Source organism: Accipiter gentilis, chromosome 15, assembly GCF_929443795.1.
Source record: "Accipiter gentilis chromosome 15, bAccGen1.1, whole genome shotgun sequence".
NCBI classification, from domain to species: domain Eukaryota; kingdom Metazoa; phylum Chordata; class Aves; order Accipitriformes; family Accipitridae; genus Astur; species Astur gentilis.
In genome coordinates this window covers 31,429,699-31,449,864 of record NC_064894.1, presented here as the reverse complement: position 1 = coordinate 31,449,864, position 20,166 = coordinate 31,429,699, and the positions used below count along the sequence as shown (strand labels likewise).

Genomic DNA, 20,166 nt, shown 5'->3' with positions numbered 1-20,166 from the left:
CCCCACTGCCTCCCCCCGAGCCCTCAGACGAGAAAGAGCGAGGGAGGGGAGGGGGCGGTGCCGAGGCGGCCTAGCAGCGCGGTGACGGACACGCTCGCCACCCAGTCGCTGCGCCGGCGGCGCTCGATGGGCAGGCCCGCCGGCCCGTCTCCTCGGCGTCTTCGCCCCCTCCCCGACTGGGAGCCAATCGGTGCCGTCGCTGGCCGGCGGGGAGGCGTGACCCGCTCCCGGCGCGGGGAGGGGCGCGTGCGGGGGAGCGGAGCGCAGAGCATCTTTCGGGCTCGCCGCCGCCGGGCTCCGTCCCCGCTCTCCCGTTGCCTCCCCCCGCCGGCAGACCGGGCCGTTCCCTCCTTCCCTCCCCCGACCATGTCGTCGCCGTCGTCCGGGGAGCGGTACGAGGAGGAGGAGGAGGAGGAGGAGGAGGACGGCGCCTACGAGAGCCAGGCCAAGCGGCTGAAGCCCAGCGCCGCTGCCGAGGAAGGCGAGATCGAGTACAGCGGCGCCGAGGAGAGCGAGAGCCGGCGGGACAAGCCGGCCCCACCACGCGGCGGCGGCTTCTCGGGCGGGGTGAGGGACGCGGGGGCCGCCGGGGGTGGGGGCGCCTGCCGTCAGGGTGCCGGCGGGGGAGGGGGCCTGCGAGCCGCCCGCCCCTTCCCGCGGGGCGAGGCTGGCGACGTCGTCCGTCCGTCCGTCCCCGCCTCCGTTTCCCCGGTGGTGGTGGTGGGTGTGGGGGGGCTCCCCCCGCTCCCCGTGGGGCGGCGGGAGGCGGGCTTCCCGCGGGGACGGCGGCTCCGGCCCCGCGGCCTTCCCGAGGCCGGGAGCCCGCCGGACCTCTCTCCCGGGCATGGAGGCGCTTCCGGTGGGGCCGCGCTTCTCCTCACCGGGGAGGAGGGGCGGGAGCCGCGCTGGGTCCGGTCCCTCTCGCCTTCCTCCCCGCCGCAGGCGTGCGCAGCTTGCGCGGCTAATTGTCTGCGGCCGTAGTTGCCTGGGGGAAGGGACCGAGCTCGCAGTCTGCTACAGAGGCGTGATTTGGGTTTTGCAGCTCTGAGATTGTGTCTCTCTCCCGTGGGCAGGTTGTTGCCTTTTGGGATATTGCCACCGCAAGTTCTGTGCCTGCCCTGTTGCTGAGTGTAACTATAGAAACGTAGAGCGGGGGAGGAGAGCGAGGCGGAGGATTTCTTTCATCCTTCTGTTTTACCTTTTGTGTCTGGCAGCATACGGCGATAAGGCTGATCGTAAATGATCGCCTCCTTGTTAAAGTCGTTTATATTCCTGCTTGCTCCCTCCCCCACGAACAATGCTCATAAGCACGCTCATTCGCTAAATTTTTTGCTGCGTACCTTTTATTCTTCATGAATTTGTATCTAAGTATCGGGATAGTCTCGGACCCCTGAATTTGGGCTGGCGATACTTTTGTGTCTGCTGTTTGATTTCTTAGCTAACTAGTTGTCTGGCTGATTGTAACCATTTTTCTTCTCGATGGCTCTTTCTTTCTGTTTCTCACTCGAAAAAGCCAGATCAAGAAAACGTTGATTTAATGGCAGACCTTGAAATTCAGAATACCTCTGGTTCATGATTGCTTAAAATGAACTTGCTTAGCACTGGGATAGGCTAATGAGAGACATTTGCTGTTACCATCTCTCTGTCAGTTAAACCTCTTGGTGGAGAGGGTACCTGCTAAATTAGTACAAAAGTCCCCCGATAAGTTTCAGCAAAGATGATACACATCTGGAGAGAACTTTTTGTTAATTCTGTAGTTCTTGTGACAGAGCATCGTCAAGCTGCAGTCGAGGCTTGGCACCGTGCTCTGTCTTAAAGGCCAGTTCTGAATGAAATCCATATGCTTGCTTAAGTTATCTTGAAATTTTGTCACATAGGAGAGCTGGACATCATGCAGCGTTTCAGGTAGGAACAAGATACTGCTCTTGCCTTTCCTCTTTTCTGCAGTATTTGGGGAAATCAGCTAGTTCTTACTGTTTTCTTTTTTTTTTTTTTTCCTTCATTCTGGGTTCTGGCTTTGTTCATGTTGACCTTAGTATCTCCATTTATCGCAGTTAATGTGCAGGACACACTGCCCTGCTCCTTTAGGTAATGAGAGCACAGAATATGTCTGTAACTTTACATTTTGGATTTCATGGCGTGTGCTCAGTCTCGTGAGTCAAGAAACTGAAAGAAATGTGTGGCAAGTCAAGAACACGAGGATTTTTAGTCAGCTTGTGTCAGTTGCAGTGTGCCTCAAGGAGGTTCGTGGTCACCGACTCTGGTGATTTATTGGCAAAGCTGTATTCACAGGACCACTATGGGAGAGGCAGAAGTTGTCTTGATAAGAGAGATCAAACTAACTTCTTAAGAATAAGCTATAACATCAAGTGGATATATGAAAAATGAACGACCGAGTGCTTTTGTTATTAATTTTATGTGGGGCTTTTAACAGCATAATGCCAGGATCGATTCATTAGAGGTAGTTGATGTGAATTTTAGGGTTTTTTTCTCTAATAGATTAAAAATCGTGCAGGAAACTTATTTATTCTGTGACATCTTACTTGTTTCTCTCCAGGAAAATGTTCCTAGGTTATAAAAGTTGTATGTGGCTCAGGGCAAAGACATATAAGATAAAGGTAGGCTGAGAGGTGGGAAGAAGTGTTTAAGTGTCCTGGGGTGCTCAGAAGAGAGCAGTAAAAGAATAAATGAAGATGAAGAAGGAGGAACTACAGGGAATGGGGAATTAGAAGGAGAAATGGGGAGAATGGATGACTGGGATAGAAGGAGTGGTAGGAGTCTGGTAGCCTGACTGTTGTTTTATTTCCTAACATGCCTCCTAGAATATTGGTGAACTGTACAGTCATATGGATTATATGCTCTTTTTGTATAAAAACTGTTTTGTGGCAGGACCCTGCTATCAGGTTGGTCAGGTCTCCCTGCTGAGGTATATTTATTATTGTGGCATTTTCCTGTTCCTCTGGGATTGTTTCATTGGGTTGAATAAGCTTTTCATACCTCTAAGAGTTTGGGGTTTTTTTTGGTTGGTTGGTTTTTTTGTTTTGTTTATTTTTTCCAGTGCGTGCCTAGAAGTCTGCATGCGAGATCCAGATGGGGAAAACCACGATTTATTTTGCTCTTCTTTTTCCTCTTTCCCATTCATATGGACACTCCTCAGAGTCCGGAGGTGTATCCTCTTTCTCATGGCTCATCTCAAGGCTGAGGAGCACGGAGAGCCAGGAACAGACCAGAATATTGACCAGGGGAGGGGTAGAAAGTGGTTTTGCAGAAGTATTCTGTAGGGGAGAGTATCATTGGGAAGAATGACTTTTACAGAGGCAGTGTTGAGTGGTGGTGAAGCCTTGGCAGAGGAGTCAGAATCACAGTGTTGCAGAGTGTCAGGACACTAGGAGAATGTGGATTAAGAGCTGCATTTGAGGGTGTTTGGAGGGCCTTTCAGCTCCATCCCCTCCCCCTCCTTTAAATTTCAGTTTCATTGATTAACATTGTATTTATACAACCTGTATTTTCTGTAGCATCCACCTGCCTTGCTGTCTCTGACATGCCTATTCTTAAGTATTTCTGTGAAATAAGGAGGATCTATTGTCCCTGTTCTTACAGTTGGGGAAGTGAGATGCGGTGTTTAAATACACAAACGTAACAAGCTACCACAAGGTAAGATAGGGATGTGAACTTACATCTTACCAGCTACTCTGCTGTAACTTCCTGCGTGCAGTGTTCTTGCTTTGTCGTAAATGGAAAGCTCGCTTCACAACTCTGTTGCTTCGTGTCTTTCACAGGCTGTTGCAGTAACAGTCGCTAGATGGCAATGAGTTCAGATCTTGACCTATTTTGCAGCGACTTGTTCGTATATGTATTTCTTAAATGAAGTACATCCTAGAAATCGGTTATGGAGTAAGTGTAAATCATCTTCCCTCCTTTGTCCTCCTCCTTCAAAAAAAAACCCCAAAACATTACCTTCACGCTAGTTCTTCTTCCAATACATCAGGTTGAATCTCCTGATGATGCTCTGTGTCATGTGGGGTTTTGTTTTGGGGTGGTGTTTGTTTGTGTGTGGTTTTTTTAAAGGGAGATTCAGTTTGTGTTGAGCAGAGAGGAAAATAAACTAGAATAGAGTATTTCGGTTGGAAGGGACCTACAACAATCATCTAGTCCAAGTGCCTGACCACTTCAGGGCAGATTCAGAGTTAGCAGAAGGGGCCACAGTGCAGGTATTCCGTTCAGTAGTAGTTGTATTCATTGAAAGGACACAGTGGTAGAGAGTGCTAGGAGGAGGTAAACAAGAGAAATGATACCCCAAACTCCACATCCAAAACAAAACTGAATTGCCAGGTAGCCTTCCAGAATATGGGGTGTGATTAACCTTAACCCCCTCCTCCTGCCTAGTCTCACCCCCACAGCCCCCAAAACCAACCAAACAACAACAACAAAAAAGTCCAGGATATACAAAACTGGTATATTTCTTCTGCTGCCATGGAACCTTAACTTTGTCTTGTTTGCTTGGTTTTTCTGAGACACTGTCTTCACTGTGTACTGGAAAAACTGTTGTCACTACAAAGCTAGAGGAATTCCAGGTGGCATGGAGAGAGGTGTCTCCTGTACCTCTGTAGGGAAGAGACAGAATGGTTCAACTTACGCAGGTGTGATCAGCAGGGGTGATGTCTGACAGGGCAAACAGCTTTAATGCCATCGTCATGTAGTACAACCAGCAGTTGAAGAGTGTGCACGAAATGCTGCGTATCTGCTTATGAAAGTCTTTCCTCATCAGACCATCCTTGGTGGGCAGAGCTGAGATTATTGGGGAATGTGTTGTGTACCTTCACCTTGCCTTTATAATGTGGTAATTTTAGCTACCCTTGACATCCTGCAAGGCATTTGCTTGCAGGTCAGTCCATAGTTAGGCATTAATGAAGTTTTGGGTGCTTATGTACCTAATAGCAACCTTGTGGGGCTTTCCCCCCCAGTCCTGTCACATTTATCAAAGCAATTTCAGAGCATTTAAGAGGGATGCAGTGAGAGGAAAAAGTTGAGAATGAATAAGATAATCTGAATGGTGAGAAATAAAATGTATGTTTAGGTACCTAGGAGAGAGACAGTATGAAGGAGAAGTGCCATCCTTTTGCAGTAAGGAGAAAAAGATGGAGGAGGTAAGCAGAGAAATGGTAAAGGAGCAGATGGTCCAAAAAAGGTAGTACAAACTAATAAAAACTAAGGTGCATATACTGACTGGAAAGTGTCTGGAGAAAGGATGAAGGACATGTTTATGTGCAAATGGTGAAAAATTCTCTGATCTGGAATTGGTGAGCAAGAGAGACATCATCCTAGAGCCCGTGACGACTTTCTTCCTTTTTGGAATGGAAATTCGTAATTTCTTAGTAAGAAACCAGTGACATATTTAAAATGTTGTCTAGAACTATGTAGCTCACCAAAGAATGGATGTTAAAATGCTACAGCTGTTCTTTGAAGCTGCTTCTGTTGCAGTCTTATGTAAAGTAACTTGTTTGTGCTTCATCCTCTTGGTTATGTCAGCACTTCCCTTTGTGCCTCGGCTCTCCACGGAAGCTTGGTTTCAGTGTTAAGCATTTTTATGTTCCTAGCTTCTTTCTTGAGGGAAACCCTTTCTGTCCTTGTTACTAGTCTTGAGCACTTAGAGAAGTCTCTTTCCATCATCTGTTTAATAATTGCATTTTCTGTCTAGCTAATGATTCTTCAAGAAATTATTATTGAGCTTTCAAAAATCCTTTAGCCATATATATTAATGGGTACAGCAGTAATCTTAGCTAATCTATTCTCCTGGCATTGGTGGTGTCCAAGTGTTGTGTTGGAGTTTTGCACGGGGCTTTTGTGCCATCCTGGGCATTGGAATTACTGAAAGATTCCTTTGTAAGTGGAGAAATGCTGTTAATGGTTCATCTGTATGTGAGCAGATGCTTTGATGTAACCTTTGTCTGTGTGCCATCTGTAGCACATGTAGTTTTCAAGATACAGTGACTGTGAGATCTTGGTCAAAATCCTATGTTTTTCAGCTCTGGGAAGAAATTATGGCACCAGTTGGATGAGTTGTATATGTTCTGATCTTAGCTGTGGAGATGCTTTACACATAAAGACATGTTTGATTTTTCATGTGGTCTAGTGCTTTTATTTCTCCTTTTAGAGGAAATCAAGGATTGTTCTAGATTTGTGTGATACTGCAGCTTGGTAGCTGCAAAACTTGTTTGATGATAATATGTATGTCTGCCCTTCGTGAAGACTTTTTTGCACTCAAACATATGCCTGTGGCACATGTTTGTGTCTTTCACCAATATGCGCTATGAATGTCAGGTTGTGGCTTCCTGGCTCAGGACTGACTTAGGCTTGGTTTTTGTGCTGCTTTTTACTGCTGGTCGTTAGAAACTGTTTTGACTAAAGTAGAGGCCCTCTGATTTGACTATTTATAACCTCAATAGTTTTATCTGTATACATTAGTTTCTGAAATGCTATGTAGATAAGTCCTTAATTTCATGGCAAGTGACTGAGATTTCACTTTTTTGTGGGGGTTTTGTGATTGGTTGGCTTTTGTGGTTTTTTTTTTTTATTATTTTATTATTTTATTCTATGCTTCTTGAGCATCTGCACAAGTTACTACAATAGCAGCAGTGTTACAACTTTGGATTCTTGCTAAATCTCCTACTATACAACACCCTACTAAAGGATGCTTTCTATGTGGTGTTACAGGAGAAGGAAATTTGGCTTGGAAAGCCAAGTGTTGCTTAAACTACAAAAGAAAGCAGAATTTGTATTTGTTGATGGTTCTGAGAATAATTCCAGCTGCAGAAGTGTGGACACCTGTATATGTGTGTATAACTCATGTATAATGGATTTGAAGATGCAAGTATAAAAGTCTTAATTTTTGAGAGAGTTTGTACAATTATAAAGATTTATATCTTCAGTAGGCAAGCTTAAATGTACTGCTAATAAATAAAAATACAAAGGGATATGCATGACAAAGAAACATGAACTGAAACTATAACGGAAGATTGACGTGGGAAGGGGAGGGAGAGAAATACCGTTCTGTTATGATCCACTCTCTGAAAAGCTTGACTTAATGTATGGGGGTGCTAATTAAGTAAGGTAGCTCTTCATAACGAATCATTGCCTCAGTGAGAAAATCATTGCTTGTATTTGCCATCTGATTAGATAGAAATATTTGTAGGTAGTATTTCTTAAATGCATTAAAGAAAACAAAATAAGAGAAAATGCATACCCCTAGCATTAACTGGGATCTTCATATAGTAACAAGTATGCAGGGCAATGAATAATTGATTTAATAACTTCTGATTGTTCTGTAGACTGTGAAGTAAAGGTGCCTGCTATCTTAACACCTTAGAGTAATAGACTTTGCAGGAAAAACTGGTAATTATTGTAGTTTTCTTTTGAAGGTCTCCTTAGTTGCTTCTTTCAGCTTTGAAAAGTGTGTGTGTGTATAGAGAACATATAAGCCGAAAATAAAAACCTCTGTGTAATTCTGTTCCTTCTGCAATTGCCTAAGTGTTTGCAGTTCAAAGTATTAACCTTTTATGACTACTTTGATCACAACTACTGCTGTAGGCCTCAGCTGATTAATTCAGGATATGTGGTATCTTATGCAAATATCACTAGTGGTGTTTTCCCACAATTGTCACAGCTCTCATTCAAAGAAACGTCTTCCCACTTAAAACTCTTTCATACTGCAAACGAATAGAATGTAAGCTAAGCGTAAAAAATTACACAGCAGTTTGTTCTGACATCTGACAAAGTCTGAAATGCTGGCCTTTGGTTCAAACAGAATGATCAAATCCTTGATTTAAAGAAAAAATACATAATTGTTTTGGGAGAGCTGTGTATGGAACACAGGAATTAAACTCAAGACTCAATTTGTAGTTATCTGGAATGCGTTTTTTCCTTGAATCTGTAGTTCAAACAGCTGGGAAAGAGAGGAATGTCTGTAGCAGTAGTAGCAATCATTGTGGTTGATTACGGGAGCTGAATGCTCCTTTGTGCTACAAATGAGAATCTCTCTCTAGTTTCAGAAGATGCTGTACTACTTCTTATGGAAAAAAGTGAAAAACCAACAAGACTTGATCTGTTAGATAAACTCATTGATGTAGTTGCTAAATTTGAATACATCAACTTTACACTGCTGTAACATGTATGAAATTTGGGTGCTGGTAATTACTGTATATTTTAGTGTGCCCTTTATTATCTCTAATCTTTCTTTGATTATCTCTCATTATTGGCTTCCATCATTTCATTCTTTTTTTTTTTTTTTTACCCCTGTGTCTTACAATATATAAGGCAAATTTCAGCCCTACTTCAGGCTTTGCATGGAAAGATGAGCTGGTTCCAACTCGAATTCTTCAGTCACACAGAACTGAGACTGTCTGAAGTCATAGCAGTAGCTCTGCAAAATGTTCACAGTGGGAATTCTGTGTGTTAATGTACAACAGCTGAATCTGTTAATGGTAGTCAGCCTTAGGGTGAAGAGAGCATGCCCATATGTACAGAAATTGTGAGTTTTTAAAAACATGTATGAAGAGTGTTCAGAATTAGAAGGGGGGTTGGGTTTATTTGAAGTATAGTATGGAGCTGGCATTTTCTTGCATTGTGGGGCACAGGTCTGCATACATTAGAAGAATACTAAGTTTTCGTTCAGTTTACTGATGGCCCTTGTTTGTTCTTGCTTTTTTATCCCCCCATCCTGTCTCAGACAAATGCTGGCATAAGCAAACAGGAAGAGTGTCAGAAATATTTTAGCTATTGTGCATGTCCAAGTATTTTTTTTTATGCTTTCAATGAATAGGGTGGAAGACCTCCTGCAATTCAACCAAGTGTTAAATAGGCATTTTTTATATTAGAAAAATTTTGCCTGTGCAAACTCAATTAATTAAATCTGCAAAGCATTTTATTTTAAGTAGATTTCAGCAACTGAACTTGGCAACCTGTTTGGAAAGAAAATTTAAATTATTTAAAATATGCTTGGACTGTGCATTTAGATGGCTGCTTCGGGACCCAGTGTAGTGTCTGCCAAATATTTAATTTTAGTTAATGATAGCAGTATTCCTTGTTCTGTGTTGAATTTTAAAATGTCATTTCGTTGCTAGGATGCTGGGGGAAGTCATCACAAAGTCTCTGTTTCTCCTGTCGTCCATGTCCGAGGGCTGTGTGAATCAGTTGTGGAAGCGGATCTTGTGGAAGCTCTTGAAAAGTTTGGAACCATATGGTATGTCAAGCAGTATAAAGTAATGTCTCTGGACGAGCTGGGAGCATTATTTAAAAGTCTCTTGGACCTCTTTAAATAAGTTATAGCCATTTGAAATCCAGAACTTAGTAAAGCATAAAGATTTTCTAGCTGTGTGAAGATTCTCTGTCTGTACGTGGCAAGTCTGGTCAAGCAGAGTTACACTGTCTGCATGCCCTAGTGTCTGCTATCAGACTTCAGTGGCACAGCTAGTCCTGGCCTTAATATGAGCTGTAGCTAACCTGAGTTGCAGAACAGCACGAGGGTGGCTGTCATGATATGAGCGAATATGCCAAAAGCAAGGATAGGCCACAGAGCAGATGATGCTTTTTCCTGTGGTTTTGTATGGGAGCAGTGCTTGTGATATGATAGGACCTTCAGAATGAGATGGTTACTCAGAGAAAGTAAGTTAGTAAGTGATTAACTATTTGTGGTATTGGTTGAATGTTTTTATGCATTAAACCATTAAACTTTTTGAGGAAAAGAACTGCTTATTACTTACCTTATAGCTGCATTTCTTTGTTTTGTGCAAATGCTTTAGAAATGTGTTGACCGGATATGGGAAGCATGAGCAGGGAGATCTATCTTCCTTTGATGTCCTTGTTAGGAATTGTTTAGAAAAAACACAGATGATAGTTATGGGACATTGGAGTTGTTTTGCGTAAGCATATAGGAAAACTTACTGTAATGTTTCTCTCACCAGCTATGTCATGATGATGCCATTTAAGCGCCAGGCTCTGGTGGAGTTTGAAAACGTAGAAAGTGCGAAGAAATGTGTAACGTTTGCAGCAGATGAACCTGTATACATTGCTGGACAGCAAGCCTTTTTCAACTACTCAACAAGTAAGAGGATTACTCGGCCAGGGAACACTGATGACCCATCTGGTGGAAATAAAGTTCTCCTGTTGTCAATTCAGAATCCTCTCTACCCAATTACAGTGGTATGTTTCCTCTTCTTTTATTTATTTATTTATTTATTTTATATAAAATAATAAAAGGCAGGGAGCAGCAATCTCTGTTACATTATTTCCGTTGTGTACTATTTGTTAAAATTGTACACTATTAATTTGAGTCAGGAGTTAAATTTGCCTACCAAAGCTTTACACCATGTTCACATAAGTAACGTGCATGTTCTGGAAAAAAACGTTTTTGAGGTGATTAAGTCTGGTTGTACAGATATTTTGCAATGCATTTGAAGACTTCAGTGGTCAGGATTTTGAAATGTTGAGGTTGCTACATGCTTCTGAAATATTTCCAAACGTGTTGCCACAACATCAGGAATGTCATTTAGCTTTTAGGTTCTGAGTGGTGTATGTTTAAATAGCCAAGTAGTTTTTCCAGTAGGAGGGGTTATTGTATTGCAGTCCTTCGTTCTTAAGTATTTCCTTTGTGGAAAGTTGAAACCTTCATCTGTTGATGATCAACTCCAGTTTGATGGAATCTTCCTCACTTTTATTTGGGCTGATACATTTTACTTCTCAGTATTTCAAGTCATACCATATATACAGTTGCATCCTAATTTATTGCCATCTATTTATGGCATGTGTGCATGTTTTTTTAATGATACAGATATTTTTTGCTAGCATTTAAGAATGCATGTTTTCTCATGCATTGAATACTTATATTTTTCATAAAGATTTTATAGCACATGAATTGCACAGGAATATTTCAGGAAAAATTTAAAAAGTCTGCTTTAAGCAGACTTGTAATACTGTGATACAAGCATAAGTTACTTGTTCTTGGTGAAATACACGGGATAGTATGGATCAAAGTGGGTTGTGTGGAACCACGTAACTTAATGCAAGTACTAAGTTGTGTTTAACGTGCCATATATTATGTTAGCAAATTGATAGAAGCTTAGCATTCCTGAAATTACTTCAAGTAGTCGGTTCCATATCATGCTTTTTGCTTCACTGTATTGTGAATATCGATAGGTTTTTGCCTGTTTCATTAGTGGATGACAAATTTTCTTTCTCCTGTCAGTTTTCTTTATAGAAAAGCATGGCAAGGTATGAGTTGCTTTTTCATCAGTGTTTAAAAATATACCTGCTTTGAGCTGTGTGAACAAATCCACTAAGTTTAAGTATTCTTTGCATGTGACTACAATACAAATTTTGGCAAATACCTTTCATTCATGCATTTTAAATTCGGCTTGCGTAAGCAGCTGAGTCGAACGTAGATGCTTGAGGAAACTAGTAGCAGAAGCATTGTTCTGGGCTAGGAGAGTTTCATGGAAATTCTGAGGATGAAGCCTCTAGCCCAGTAGCTCCTCTTTGAAAACAAACAAGCAAGAAATACCTGCCTGCCCCCAGCTGTTTGCAGACAGATTTCCAAAATTACTTGCAGGCATCAGAGATCATTGCAAGTAGTGTAGACTAGTAGAGTCATAGCAGCTGGGAAGAGCAATTGTACCCTAACAGCTACGAATGTGATGAGAAAAATAAAAATTTTGTGCTTGGCCAACCGGTTAAAGAAACAGTTAAGAATGTCTCAGGCAGTCTGCATTACTAACCTCCCCCCAAACAAAAAAAAAACAAACCACCAAAAAAACCACAAAGCCCAACACCACCTCTTCCTCTTGAACACATTTCTCTCCTTAAATTTGAACTACAGTTGGGTAAAATAGATGAAAAATTGCAACCAGTTTTAAGTGGCAAGTCCAAATAACTGCAATAAACTGTTCCATAATTCTTAAGAGCTTTTCCTTCAAAACAAAATACAGTTTTTGCATAGAAATTGGTCTGCTCAAGGGCAACTTGTGGAAAAAGCTAAATGGTTCTAAAATTTTGCTGCAGTTTATTTCCTCCATTACAATTGTGACCTGCTTCTTTCCTAGCAGAATTTTTTTAGAAGGGTGTGGTAGTGAAGGGCAAGTTAACTGTCTTTAATTCTTAACTGCTTTCCACCCCTTTGTGATGGAGGATTGGTGTTTTGAAAAAGTTTTGCCTTAGGTGTTGCATACAGGTCTTTGAAGTTTTGTCTCCCGGTTTCCTTATCTGTGGGCAGAACTTTGTCGGCATTTGTCTGTAAGAACAGACAAATTTGTCTTGTTGAAACAGACTTTCTCAAAGTGACTCCTGCTGCTGCAGTTGTTACTGTCTGTTCAGCTATACCTCTGCTGTTGCTTTTTAGTTCTCGCTTACCTTCTAAATCTTCTGTACGTGCATGAGGAAGGTGTGGTAATGCCTTGGCAATTGAAATGTCTTAAACTTAACTGTCAACTTCTTCTGAGATTAGGTTGCTACACCTCCTTTTTTGTGATATTCTAGTAAGTACATAATGCTAGTGTTAATTTTTTACTTAAAATATCTCACGTCACTCTATCTTGTGAATTGCTTGCTTGATTTGGTAATCTAAAGTAGCTGAATTAAACAAAAAAAAGTTGTGTGTGTGCCTGCTGGCTAATGACACTGATGGTATTTTGAGTAAGAGTTTACATTTTGAAAGACAACTTTTTTTTTTTTTTAATTAAGTGGCTGTGAAGAAATCTTTTGAGACAAATTGTGAAAAATAGTCATATGCCTGAAAATAAATGTCACCTGGAGCTGGAAAGTTTTCAGGACTCTCTTCTCCCAAACAAGAGGAGATGGAGGGCAGCTGTTTTTGCTATTGAGTGTGCATAGAAAATACACCTATAAATGATGTCATAAGTCTTATTTTTTTTAGGGGTTCAGGCTGCTTGAATCCTTTCTAAAAATGTCTGTTCAACTTCTGAAAATCTTAAGGTTGACCATCTCCTCTGCTGCTTCATTTAGCTACGCAAAACATTCACTAGTGTCTGGAGTAAGGCCCCTGAGCATGGCCAATGTTTTTGGTTTGTTTTGGTTGGGTTTTTTTGTTGTTTGTTTTTGTTTTTTCTTTTTAGTGGTAATATGCCAGTATATTAAAGCTTATGGTACTTTATATAAGCCAGGAGTTACACCACTGCAGCTGTAGCCAGCAATAAGACATCCTCTTTTTCTAGTTTCTTCTTGTGTATGTGGGGGTGTGTTTGTTTTGTTTTTAAGAAATCCAGCATGCACCCCACCACTTTGCCTCCCAATTCCTCTGCTATTCTGCAGGAGATAATAATAAATACTGTATCTACTTCCTTTCCCCCTCTCTCCCTCTTGTGCCCAAATAAACCTGAGGACATACACTAAGATCTTGGAATGAGCACTTTGGAAGTATTTGGTTTAGATAGAAAGAAAGGAAGGAAAAAATAGATTGTGATAGACTGTTTCACTGAGCATGCCTTTGCTTGCTAGGTTTAGCTATGAAACTGGCTGTCTAGTAAAGCTTATGTGCTTTTCAGCTGTTAGATCATGTTCAGACAGGTGAATTGTTTCAAGAAATCACAGTCCTGTTTGTTCAGGTTCTCAAGCCTGAGTCTTGGGAATTCTGAGTATGGGTGTATAATCACTCTAAAATAAACTTACTTTTCTTGGCCAGATTCATGCTGGAGACTAGTTTCTGGTACCGTGATGTCAGAATTGTGTGTAAATGGCTGTTGTTTGAGATTACTCGTAGCACATCATAAGCCTGGCCTGATGTGCAGTAAGGCGAGCTTTTCTTGTTACTGTTTGGCTCCCCTGCAGCACTGAAGAAGGTCTTGAATTTTATTGGTTCCTTGTAATATAGACAAATGCTGGTGAAAGCAGAGTGTTAACAATGAGTTTGCACGAATCCAGTGTTTCCTGTCAGAAACTTTCTCTGCCTTAAGTGGAGAAGCACAGTAACCACTTGCAGTGTGTTTGATTCAGGTGAATACGATTGAAAATCTCCTTTTGATAAGCTGCCTAAGCTTAAATCGTGGACTACCCCTGATTACTCTTCTGAAAATGAACATGAAAAATTAAAAATATCCTCAGCTGCTAGAGTCTTATGAAATGAAATGTGCTATAACTACAGTGTCATTTTGTCTCTCTTTGCTTTGGTAAAACTACTGCAGTGCATGCTTAAAAGGGAGCACAGCTTGAGACATGGATGCAATTATTGGGTTTTAACACAGTTGAAGATACTTGTTAAACTAATGTTTGCATGAGTACTTCTTATAGAAGCTTTCCTGTTTTTCAGATTTGACTGCCTGTACTATATTAATCCATAAAAGTGCTAATCATGAATGTATAAATTGTATAGAGAAAATTATAAATGAAAAGTTAACAAGCCTTTTCTTTGCTCTCTGGCATTTAAATGTCAATGCAAGAAAATGTTCTGTGGACCTACAGTGTTTGAAATTTCACATCTGAGTAAAGTATTTCTTTCTTCTTTCTTAGGATGTCTTGTATACCGTGTGCAACCCTGTTGGAAAAGTTCAGCGCATTGTTATATTCAAGAGAAATGGAATACAAGCTATGGTTGAATATCCTTTCTGAGTGATTTTTTTTTTTTTTTTTTTCTGTAGGTTCTTAACTGCAGGTGGGATTTAATGTGAGAATGTCAGAAAAATACTGTGTAATTTTGAGACCAATTTTTTTTAAAATTTCTATCCAAGACATGGTAATTTCCAATTTCTCTGTGTCTGTAAGACAGAATAGCACTCGAACATTTCATCTTTATAGGAAAATGACAGTGTCAACAGTGGTCTTGATAATGATGTTTATAAGTGGCCCTAAAGCGAGTAATTGCAGACAGGAAATATGTCATAGATTTGACAGTGCATTGTACACAAAAGTTTCATGGCTTCTGCCTGTGTTGATAGGAAATGTGTAAAGGATTGCAGAGGTGCAGTTTGACTTCTTCAGACTCTTCTAAAATAGTTCTAATATATACTGCGTGGTTTATTATTCTGGCTTTAATAAAGCATGAGACCAACTTAGGCCTCCTTGACGTGTTTATCATGTGTTGAGGAAATTACCTCCTCTGTTATCCTACTGTTTACTGTATTTGTAGCATTAAGTTGTACATGGGATGAATGTTCAGAGTCGTTGGTGTGTTACTGTGGTTTGCAGAGTCCAAAGTCTGATATGGTTACGCCTTAGTTTATAAAACTCTGATAGCTCTCTTCACAGAGACTGATTACTCTCCATTTCCAAGCTGTTATCTGGACAAAATTGTACTAAAATATCAAATTCTTCTGTGATTTCAGATGCTACTGATGTGTCAGACTTTATTAGTGGGTCACTTCCATAACTTATGACTTAACCGGTGGCTTCACTGATGATTTGCCAGGCAAAAAGAATTACCCTAACTTCCATAAAAGCAAGCTGTTTATCTATGTAGAAGACTTAAACTGTGTGTCCTAACGGACAGTATTTTGACTTACTATGATAGTGTGTCAAGTTTGTGGTAAGTGGTGTTGCCTGGATCAGATGACTTGTACAGTTGGAGGTTATTCTGCATCTTGTGAAAGATTAGGGAAGTTCTGGGGAGGATCCTGCACATACTCTGAAACTGCCATGCTTCTGTCCTTTGAATTGAAATCTGCGACATGCCTTTCATTAAAAACAAAAACAACCAGAAATTGAAAGGAAACTCACAAATGTGAGCAAAGTAATGCAGCAGTTTGGGATGGGGGTGGGGAAGTGAGCTTCAAGACAAGCCTTGTTTGAAAAGTTCAAAAATTTACTCAAATGCCAATGCTAATTGCAGTACCCATTACTTTTGCAAATGTGCTCCCACAGTTCTAGCCAGTTGTCAAACAATTTCTTAGAGGTCTGGGAAGCTTAACTTTTCTCACTCTTAAATTCCACAGTGAACCTACATCATGTTGGAAGAATTTGGGCTGTAGGAATGTGGTAAAACACAAGGGATATGCTATTGATACAGACGACTTAAAAAATGTCACTAAATTGTATCAAAGGATGGTACAAAATGTCTGGTCTGCTGCAAGGTTTGGGCTTTCTGACACTGTATGTTTTGGAGTATGTATGAGATTGTGGATTGCCATGTGCCAAGGCTCAGGTACATTTTTGTGCTGGTCACAGGACTCATCTTGGCGTATGAGGAGGATATGAAATAACCTGTATGTTGGAGCCTGGTACTTGCATCTGCCTTGAGCAATGGATTTAAAGCAATCTGTGTGTTGTATTTTTTGATGCAAGATGATTGTTTGTTCATTGAAATTATCTCTGAGTTCTGTGGTTTTATTTGGCTAACAAGCTGAAAAGGGCATACTGTTTCTTAGTTCTTTTTGCTGTAAAGTAACTGCTGAGTTCATGTTCTCCCTACCCACAAGTCTCTAGCTAATGCTAGCTGTGAGAAGGGATGCATTGTCTTAAGTCATGCCTTCTGACCCCTGCTTGAACTTTCCCTTCAAACTTTCCCTTCAAATATTCTCTAGGCTTGCTGGTAACTTTGTGTCCTCTGATGAAAGTTACTAAATCCACCAGGATATCCCCTTTCAAACGGCCTAAGCTCAGAGCATGAATAAAGCTTGCATCTTTATAATCCACACTGAAGAATTTACTAATTTATATAGAATGGTGTCATCATGTGCTACTTACATCTCAAAAACAGGTGCTTAACAGATGTTGAACCCATATATATACACTTGTTGGTAATTTTATATTAAAGTCTGTATAGAGTTCTTGTAAGGCATACAATAGTGAAATATCTGTAGGCTACAAAAATAAAGCCATATCAGCAGAAAGGGACATGAATGAGACACCTGGTGAAAAGAAAACCTTAACATGATGTGTATGTTTGAATCAGTGTTTTGTGCCCAGAAGGCGAAGGCTGCACTCAATGGAGCAGATATCTATGCAGGATGCTGCACACTAAAAATTGAATATGCAAGGGTAATGCTTGGACCTTCTCTTTTAATTTTACTGGAAAAACTATATATATATATATGTATATGACTTAACCTTTTTCACTTTTACTTTGTTTGAACAGCCAACTCGACTTAATGTCATTAGAAACGACAACGATAGTTGGGACTACACTAAGCCGTATCTGGGCCGACGAGGTAGGTTTTCGTATGTTATCGCTGTAGATGTTTGACTGTACTAATGACAATCCTTTATACGTGGTCAGGCTGTATGGCAATAGTCATTTCAAAGCAAGCCAGTGCTGCTGAAGGCTGTGTTCACACGCCAGGGAAGTAACCCTGAGCCCTAGGGCCCCCTACTGCCGTGTGCTTGAGCCACTTAGTTCAACAAGGAGCCCACACCTGCAAGCACCTTCGCAGTTCTCAAGGACTTGCATTTCTCCAAGCAGCTCTCTCTCTTTGGAGGAGAGGAAACCTGGTACAGACTATTCCTTACAAACTACAAACTTGCACACTGCTTCTCCTTCGAAAGGACTCTTTTCCCCTATGTTGGACGAGGCATTAAGAAGGATAGAGGACTTCAGCAGGCTGACTCTACACTTCATCATGCACCACATCGGCATCAGCAAAAAAAACCAAACCAAACAAATAAACAAAAAAACCCTCTGAAAAAACTCAGACTTGCAATTCACCTTGTCTGCATACTGCATGCACCACCACCACAAGTTTTTAAAGGAGGACCTTTCAGTACTTCAGATTTGTATGGGATGAATAACATGATAGACTGGACCCATTCTGTTCAAGTTTGTATGTATGCTGGTCTTATTTCCCTTAAAATTACAATTGAAAAATTGAGAACCTCCAAAATTAAGAGCCTCTTGTTGATATCATTGACATTGTAATCTTTTTTTTACTTGCTGTATGTGAGAGTTGCATTCAGTCTTAACAGTGTAAATATTGTCTAGTAGTAGGGAAGTTTAATACTTATCTGTAGATAGTTGGAACTGAGCAGTGCAATATCAGATAGGTCCCCTCAGTTATACTTAAGTATTAAAATAGGGAGATTCATAATTGGTACAGGCATACTGTCTCTTTAAGTACTCAGCTGTAAGAATTACCAAAGCTTAAGTCGTGTCAGTGAAAAATATAACTATATATGTAAAGAAAAACTGCTGTGTAGCCTAACTCCTGTAAAGTGTTTATTTTGGAAAAAAAAAAGTCTGTAACTATTGAGTGCAGTGTTCAGTAACTTATGTACAGTAATGTGTGCAATGTAAAGTTAGAAAAGTGAAGACAATGTGTCCAAGATAGAGTATCTACCTATCAAAGGCTATATGAGAACCAGGGCTTTGGCCGTCTCAAGTGATACGCACTTTCAGAGTAATTCTGCAGAGACGCTGGGCTTGTAAACCTGTTGTACAACTTAAAACTTAGGGCTTGAATTTTCAAAATGAAGTTCTTGTAAAAAGTTAACAAGGGAGCTACAGTATTGGTTGTAGCTTGTAGATTATTGCTATTTGTATCAGGATTCAATTTTTTTTTCTCAAATTCCTGAGTTAAAAAAGGGATTTTGAAGAAACTCAAGGGCAAGAAAAAAATCCAAAGGTTTGAATTCTGAAAATCTGAAGGATTAATTTGACCCTCATATCTTTTGATCATTGCAGTGTTTGGAGGCTGACTTGTAACATTGTGCATCTAATTACATTATGTAATGTAATGGCTGTATGAACTAAATGTTCCCCAAGCTAGAGAAAACAGTGGAAAATGAAAAACTTATGATAGGTATGGCTTGCTCTTTCTCAAGTACTCTCACTCTACTCTCTTGTTTTCCTTGTTACTTTGACAGTCTGTCTCTATTTTCTATATGTCACTCTACTACACATAAGAGGAAAAGAATTAGACTTGCATTATATGTATTTATATCATGCTATACTGTATATAGCATGAGTTTTCATTTCCTGTGGGCCACATCCATTTGTCTAGGAAATGGGAATATAAATTGTTGAATGAATACTGAAATGTGCTTGAAATAGCAGGCATCTAGAGCAATTTTGCCCATAAAGTAATCCAGGACAGAGAGAGTGTGTTTTCGTATTTGTGCTTCAATTTACTCTTGCAGCAGCATTGTTTGGCTTTTGAACCTAATGTGACCCAAACTGTAGGGATCTGACTGCAGCAAACAAGATCGTAGCCCAAAGGAATTTTCATTCTGAGGACAGGCATGCTAATATATCCTTTCAGAATTTCACATCCCCCCTCAAATTTTAGGAAGGAAATGCATTTCGCTAATGTGTTTTTTCTTAAAGAACTGTTTTTAGTTCTTTATGGAAACAAATTACAGACTTCCCTGTAGTATTTCTCCACTTAAGTAAACTTCCTAATAAGTGCTTGCTGCTATGAACCCATATTCCATTAGATTGAACAAAAAAAAAAAAAAGGCTGACTTTTAGTATTCTACTTGCTTTTAGCCAGAAAGTTCAAATTGTAGTTTGGAGCATTTCTTTTGGTGGTAATACCAGCATATGCAGTGACTCAAGGACCTGATTTAAAAACAAAACCAAAAAAACAACAAACCCCAAACTTAAACTAGATTATAAAGAATCTTTCCTTTCAGAGTTATTTTTAACACAGATCAGTTCTCATGTTTCAATGCCTGTTTGCACAAGTATTTGTACTGGCACAGTTGAGGGACTTTGTTCAAGGAAGGAACGAGTATGGAGCAAAGAGAGCAGTGGACTGCACCATCACGAGGAGGAAATATTTGTCAAACTGTGGTCTCCCAAAATTCTTTATTTGAAAGAATATGGTCCTTTATTATATTACTGTGTGCAGTTTCAAAGGATTTAGCTCCACAGACTGGTATTATAAACTTGATTTTTCTGAAAGATGATTACTGCATACAGTTTAAATGCTCAAAACACTTCATTTGACTGCCTATTTGCTTTTTAGAGCCAAGAACCAGAGCTGTTACCCGGAAAAGGGAATAGAAAAACAAAACTTGACAAAAGTAATCTTTCTTCTATATATTTGAAGGCATTCAGCATGGTTCTCTCTTCAGGCTTTATTGCCAAAGTAAATATCTGACTTGGAACCTGTCCTCCAAATACTGAGCTGAAAGGGCACATGTGTTTTCATCTCCCACTGTTGTGTTTTCTAATGCAAATAGTTGCTGTTCTTCAGGGGAAATACCTCCAGCTGCACTGGGCTGGAGTTGCCATTT

At 40.4% G+C, this 20,166-nt stretch overlaps 1 protein-coding gene across 1 annotated transcript in view; it reads left to right on the top strand.

Moving 5' to 3' along the window:
* The first annotated feature begins 239 nt into the window (after positions 1-239).
* Positions 240-20,166, top strand: part of HNRNPLL (heterogeneous nuclear ribonucleoprotein L like) — a 28,838-nt gene continuing 8,911 nt past the window's right edge. Inside the window, exons 1-6 of the mRNA XM_049817902.1 lie at positions 240-567; positions 9,120-9,238; positions 9,960-10,197; positions 14,512-14,597; positions 16,878-16,974; positions 17,072-17,144. Coding sequence (XP_049673859.1) covers positions 367-567; positions 9,120-9,238; positions 9,960-10,197; positions 14,512-14,597; positions 16,878-16,974; positions 17,072-17,144 — 814 coding nt within the window. The 5' untranslated portion in view covers positions 240-366. The remainder of the gene's footprint in view (positions 568-9,119; positions 9,239-9,959; positions 10,198-14,511; positions 14,598-16,877; positions 16,975-17,071; positions 17,145-20,166) is intronic.